The sequence below is a fragment of the Rhinoderma darwinii genome, chromosome 9, assembly GCF_050947455.1.
Source record: "Rhinoderma darwinii isolate aRhiDar2 chromosome 9, aRhiDar2.hap1, whole genome shotgun sequence".
In the NCBI taxonomy this organism is placed as follows: Eukaryota; Metazoa; Chordata; class Amphibia; order Anura; family Rhinodermatidae; genus Rhinoderma; species Rhinoderma darwinii.
The window spans coordinates 35,568,803-35,575,622 of record NC_134695.1 but is presented as its reverse complement, the minus strand read 5'-3'; the positions used below and the strand labels follow the sequence as shown (position 1 = coordinate 35,575,622).

The window sequence follows — 6,820 nt, the reverse complement described above, 5'->3', positions numbered from 1 at the left end:
ATAATATATTTTATTACCTTCTCTGCACGGGTTGAAAAGCTGTACTTAGAATTTTTTTCTCTATATCCAACGTGCTGGGTCTGTCTATAAACAAATATAAACACAGATCTGTCAGTAACAATTATTCCTTGTTAGTAAATTATTATTTGTACTTATTTGTAATTGCGTTATATATATTAGATCGATATGAATTGTATAATTAGCAAAACAAGAGCAATGAAATAATAATGCTCGAAAAGTTTTCTAAATGATCAGATTACAGAAAACTCCTGTCTCTTTAGTTCTCACAAATTATCAAACACACAAAATTAACCAATTGTATATATATATATATATATAATTTTTATTTCTATTTTTTACAGTGCTTTATGTCCGGTGTAGTAAAGTCATTAGCATAATGTGCGCCTAATTATGGGACAATTGTGAACATAAACAGTAATTATGAGGACAGAAGAAACTTCCCAGCGACCCCAAAGTTAATGTCTAAATGTCGCAAAGATATGCGACATTAATACATGCTGGTAATATTATCATGATTAATACAGTTTATTATTATCCCTTTATATTGGGTAGAAACAAGCAATATAATGTAAAAATCGCTAGCGTTAATATTAAAGCAAACGTAACTATTCACCTTCGGTTTTACATACTGTCATTCACAGATATCACATCAACTTTTCACTTTGTATTACTCCTCTTAGCTGTCTACATTCTATATGTTCTATATTTATCTAACTATATATATATATATATATATATATATATATATATATATATATATATACACACACACACGCACAGACACAGAAAACATTGCAACATTGTACAGAAGCGTATTGTTGCTAGCACTTGTGTATTGTTATGATATTTAATTATCTATCTGTCTATCTATCTATCTATCTATCTATCTATCTATCTATCTATCTATCTATCTATCTATCTATCTATCTATCTATCTATCTATCTATCTATCTATCTATCTCATATCTAGCTGTCTAGAATAATTTATAATAACGTATTTATATACAGACATGTAGTTTATATTAGTGACTGGTGATACCTTATGTAGTCATGCATTGATGTGTATACTGTATATTTCTATATTACACATTGCAGTTACACTTGTATTATCTCCTGGCATTATTCACCTGTTACTGGCTCTGCTGTGTGCTGTTCCCCGGCTGTTTTATGGAAGGCTGCATTGCCTGTGTTGGCCGGTGCAGTGTGAGTGACACTCAGTCCTTGTAAGAAGTGAGCAGAGTTCAATAGGGATAACTGCTGGACTGAGAATGTCCTCCCCGTCCAGCTCTGGAACCTGCTCCCAGGACAGGCCATGAGTCTGTGCTGTGTGATCAGGCTCTGGGGGCTGCCAGTGTTGTGGGGGGACTTGCGGGGGTTATCGGGAGCAGTAGCTGTCTCTGCCAGGGACCAGATCTTAGGCTTATGGGCCGCTGGCAGATTGTTGTCCTGGGAGGGATTGGGGGAAATATTGTCCAGTTTGATCTGTACACATGTGGGCTGTAGGGACTTGGCCTCCTCGGGAAGATCACACTTATCGTGCACCCTGCTGTCCCCGACTACAGACTTGAGGAACCTTTCCTCCTCAGCTGCATTCAGATCCTCAAAGCCATCAGAGCCCTCAGAGTCACTCCTAGCGTCAGTCTTAGAGTCGGAGTGCAGGTCTGTGTCCTCCTGGTCATCCAGATCTTCCTTACTCTCAATGTCCTCAGTATCAATATTCTCCAGATCTATCTCCTCTTCATCCTCCCGCTTGTCCTCTTCATGGTCACTTTCATAGGAGTTTCCCTCTTCGTCAGTCCTACTCCTGGGAGCCCAGGTCATTTTATTCTCCTTTTTAAGCCTCCTCCGTGCGTTGGCAAACCAGGTGGACACTTGGGTAAGTGTCATTTTAGTGATAATGGCCAGCATAATCTTCTCTCCCTTGGTGGGGTAAGGGTTCTTCCTGTGCTCATTGAGCCAGGCCTTGAGTGTACTGGTGCTCTCTCTTGTTGCATTCTTTGGCCTTGATGGATCTCCAAACTGATATTGTCCATATGGATAAAATGCTGGATGATGGTGGGAAAAGGCTGCATGCTGTACACCTGGACTGTCCTTCATCTCGTACTGGGAGCCCTGCAGGAAAACAAAGTCCTCAGTAAATGCACAACTCACAACGACGCAACGATCTGCAAAATCTGGACCGACAGAGAACAGTTCAACCCAATTATTATTATCATCATTATTATCATCGTTATTATTAATACTACTACTACTACTACTACTACTACTACTACTACTACTACTACTACTACTACTACTACTACCTCTACACAGCATGACACTAAATATTGGGACTGCTTTTCACATATGGTAATAAGCTACAGTCCATAAGATTACTTGCATCATTCCTAAAATATTGTTTCTAATAGTGTCCCGTAGAAAAAAACTTTTTTGGGGTCAAATGTGGAGTTGTGATAATAGTAAACACATGGTTATAACATATAGTCAAGTTGTAGTATAATAAAAACAACAACAACAATGGTAGTAATAACTAAAAAAATAATAATAATGAAGATCCCTGATGTAGCTGGAACAAAACATACGTGATCGACTATATTCGCTTATAATTCTGTATATATATATATATATATATATATATATATATATATATATATACAACAATTATTTCTCTTGGATAATAAAGATATCCAAATAAAAAGCATTGTGCCCACAGGGTCTTGCTGACTGTAGGCTTTGACTGTAGCGAGTAACATTATATATACATACACACACGCAAACACACACACACACACACACACACACACACACACACACACACACACACACACACACACACACACACACACACATATATAGTAGCAGAGCAGTAGAGAGAAGATGTTGTATGAAAGGGTTAAGCTGCTGAATATTTGCAGAGAGGGTAAAAAGTAGTTTGGTGCCCTTACCAGCTGTGAGAAGATGGGCAGCTCTGTAGTGTAGGGTAAGAAGGCTCCATAAGCCTGTGCGGCTGCTGCTGCGGCATAGGGAGCTGCATACATAGAGGAGAGCACATTGGAGAGAGTCCCAACCGGAGAGAGTTCTGTTGCTCCGCTCCTGGTGCCCCCCACAGCCTGCCTGTCAGAGGGGTACAGGGGTCTGATGTACTGGTATCCCAGCTGAGGGAAGGACATGGTGCAGCAGCAGGCACAGCACAGGGGCCACTACTGGAGAAGCTGCACCCCGTTTATGACTTGGCTCTTCTCCTCTGCCTCCTCCTGTACATGAATCAAGAGTGCTTCCAGGGCTGGATGGTCCTTGCAGGGCTCCCGGTGACTCTGTCCTCTCCCTCTGGTGCTATTGATCTGAGTGGACCCAGGTCAGCTCCTAACAGATTGCTTCAGATCATTGGCACTCACCCTCTGATTGACATTTCAAGTCCTAGCGCTGGCTCCTCCCAAGTCTTCTAGTCTAGCTCTGCTTTCTCTTTCATCCACCACCCCTTCCCTTCCCAAATCCAGCTTAACTCAAGCACTGCCAGACAACTGTCTCCTCAAAAAACAAAAAGCCTGTCACTGGTTTGGATTTGGGCAACACGTTCCTGGCAATGCAAGGGTTAAGACTGCGATGTGCTCAAACCTAGACTGGAGGGATATTTTCCATAGAGACAAGAGTCACATATGGATTTGCATCAGTGCAGAGAAGTCATAATAACGCTAATGTTATGAGGATATGAGGAGAGTGATATATATATATATATATATATATATATATATATATATATATATATATATATATATATACATATATATATATATATATATATATATATATATATATATATAATAAAATAAATTAGAAACGACAGACACACACACACACACATACACACACACACACACACACACACACACACACACACACACACATATATGTATATATATATAAAATAAAGTATAAACTACACACACACACACACACACACACACACACACACACACACACACATATATATGTATATATATATATATATATATATATATAAAATAAAGTATAAACTACACACACACACACACACACACACACACACACACACACACACACACACACACACACACGCGCGCGCGTTTTGCTTCGTTTTTTTTCTCTGCATTCAGAACTCTTCTCTACTCTTTATAATGTACACATTGCTTGATGCATTATGGTGACCAGTGCCCTCTGTACCCCTGCTGTGCCCTGGGCATTATTATTACTGTAAGAGTTAAATATCTGGGTATATGCAAATGAAAGATCTGACTGTATGCAAATAGGGATTAGGGGTAACGCAGGGAAGAGATTGTGTTTCCTTGGGATTTTCTCTCACATCTTCTGGCATTAGTGGAAGCTATCAGTGGGCAATATAGGGGGTTAATTTTCTCCTAATAAGGGACTTCAAAGCCTTGGAGGTCACAATTTTACATCAAAGAAGGGAAAAAAAGCAGCAAATTGAAATCGTAACAAAGGGAGGACAGGGCAGCCCTCTGGGCGGTGTGTACATTTGTAGTGGGAGCTCAGAGACAATGGCAAGCGCTGGGATTAAACCCATTAACACCTTTTTGTCTTGGTGTTAAAGTGTAATTAGAAAATTTATGATCACTTTTCTTATTCTGAATGAGCTGCATGCAGGGTGCCTGCTCCTAGATGAGGAGGACACTTATCTGCTGGACATGGGGGCTTATAGAGGGAGAGGGGAGCCCCTGGTGCCAGTATCGCCGGTGCCAAGTCTCAGCTGTTGGCACAAATTACCCCGCTTATTACCTCTTCTGGATAAACTATTTTTATCACTTTATACAAACCTCTGCATCTCTTAAAGGAAAACTTTATTTCTTCTCGATTTCGCTCCACTTGTGGAGACTTTACAGGATAAAGCTGGTTCTGGCTGGGGATATATCTCGACCTTCACTGAAGCTTAAGTCTCCAGATAATGTTTCATCTTGTAATAGATACAGATTATTATATGACAAGTTTCAGAATTAAAATTCCCTGAATCAATATATGAAAATCTGAAAGAGACATCTCTAATCGTATTAAGGCGATGCTACTATTAATCCCTATATGCTAATCTATCTCCTAATAACTGGGGATCTGCCTGGGATTTTTCTATATTGCAGTGATGATCTATGGAACGCTGAGGATTTAATTGTTTCATGGAAGAAGAGTCTCATCTCTTGGTATTTAACTGATATTCAGGGAGATTTCTCTTCTCATTCACAGATCTAGAACATCCTGGATAAGAGGGGCTTTAGATGGACACACAATGTCATTTATATATCATTTGTGCAGATTTCCCTAGATGATAATTATTCCAGCTAGTTTATTACTAAATGTTACAGCTGCATGTTACATTCCTAAATATAAGAAATAATATATATAAAGTACACATAAATCTTCAAGTAATGAATATATATATATATATATATATATATATATATATATATATATATATATATATATATATATATATTTAAAAGCTATATTCATATAAGGTTATAGCGTTTTTTTTAATTTATTTGAGAATCATGAAATATATATAAATCTATCTATATATTAAATCTATCTATCTATCTATCTATCTATCTATCTATCTATCTATCTATCTATCTATCTATCTATCTATCTATCTATCTATCTATCTATCTATCTATCTATCTATCTATCTATCTATCTATCGTGTATATATTAGTTTATTTATTCCAACCTACCAAGAAAATGTACAAATTTTAATTACCTTTTACAATAGTTCATAACAATAAATAATAGCAACTCAATCGTTTTTATTATTACTAATTTTTGGTATTATTATTATTTTTTAATAATAATTTGTGTATATTTTATTGCCATCTTTAGATAATAACATTTTGAATTGCTATACACAAAATAGTTTGTATTATGTTTGATAATAAATTTATTATGTGTGTTAATAGTGATAAAAATATTAATAATAATAATAATAATAATAATAATAGCTGATAGTTTTCATATTTTATATAATAAAATAATTCTACCTTGATCCTTTGCATGTTTAGGAAGTATCTGTGGATTCCCCTGTATGTATTATACTGTGATCATAGAAGAGCAGGACAAGTGACTATTCCTGTATGGTTAGTGCACATGTTGTACATTATATTGCATATGTATAACATGCAGCAATGCTCCTATATGAATGGGGGGGGGGGGGGGGGGGGTATTACACTTCGCCTAAATGAAGCTGTCTTATCCTGTACAGATCTGAAGGGCCAGTTTGCAGTGAAGTTCATAAAGCCAAGGTGATGAGTGTATTATCTGGGCTTGCCGTCTAGTGTCATGAAGATAGATTCTTAATGAACAAACACAATCAATGGAGACTCAGCCTGCACTGTGTGCAATACAAGTGACAGAGGAGAGGATGCTGGATACAATGGGAAGGTGGGGGACTCTGTATGCACAAGAGATCAACTTTTATTTCTGCACAAATATTAGGAGGAAGGGACATGATTGATGGTACAGGTGAGATGCCACCACCAGATGACAGCAGGGTGGAAATAAACAAGTCAGGGGCTACATAGGTAGAAGAAGTGGGAGGTTGGGCAAACCCTGTCCAAACATGGGGGAGGAGAGAAATGTATGAGTAATTCTGGGTTCAGGTCACTACCAGAGTGAGTAATGGCTTATTAATTGGAAAGAAATGGACAGGAAATGCAAAAAGATCTTTAGGACCAAGGGAGAGACCTAGAAAATAGATGTCTCTAAATAAGAGTAAAAGAAACATGCAGGGAGTATGTCTAAAATGGATTTCAAAGAGACC

General features: G+C 37.7%; 1 protein-coding gene across 1 annotated transcript in view; it reads right to left on the bottom strand.

The window, feature by feature from the left end:
* Nucleotides 1-3,389, bottom strand: part of IRX3 (iroquois homeobox 3) — a 4,206-nt gene extending 817 nt beyond the window's left edge. Inside the window, exons 1-3 of the mRNA XM_075836919.1 lie at nt 2,967-3,389; nt 1,149-2,133; nt 18-84 (exon numbers count right to left, since the gene is read on the bottom strand). Of these exons, the coding sequence (XP_075693034.1) occupies nt 18-84; nt 1,149-2,133; nt 2,967-3,191 (1,277 nt within the window). The 5' untranslated portion in view covers nt 3,192-3,389. The remainder of the gene's footprint in view (nt 1-17; nt 85-1,148; nt 2,134-2,966) is intronic.
* Between the last annotated feature and the right edge of the window lie 3,431 nt (nt 3,390-6,820).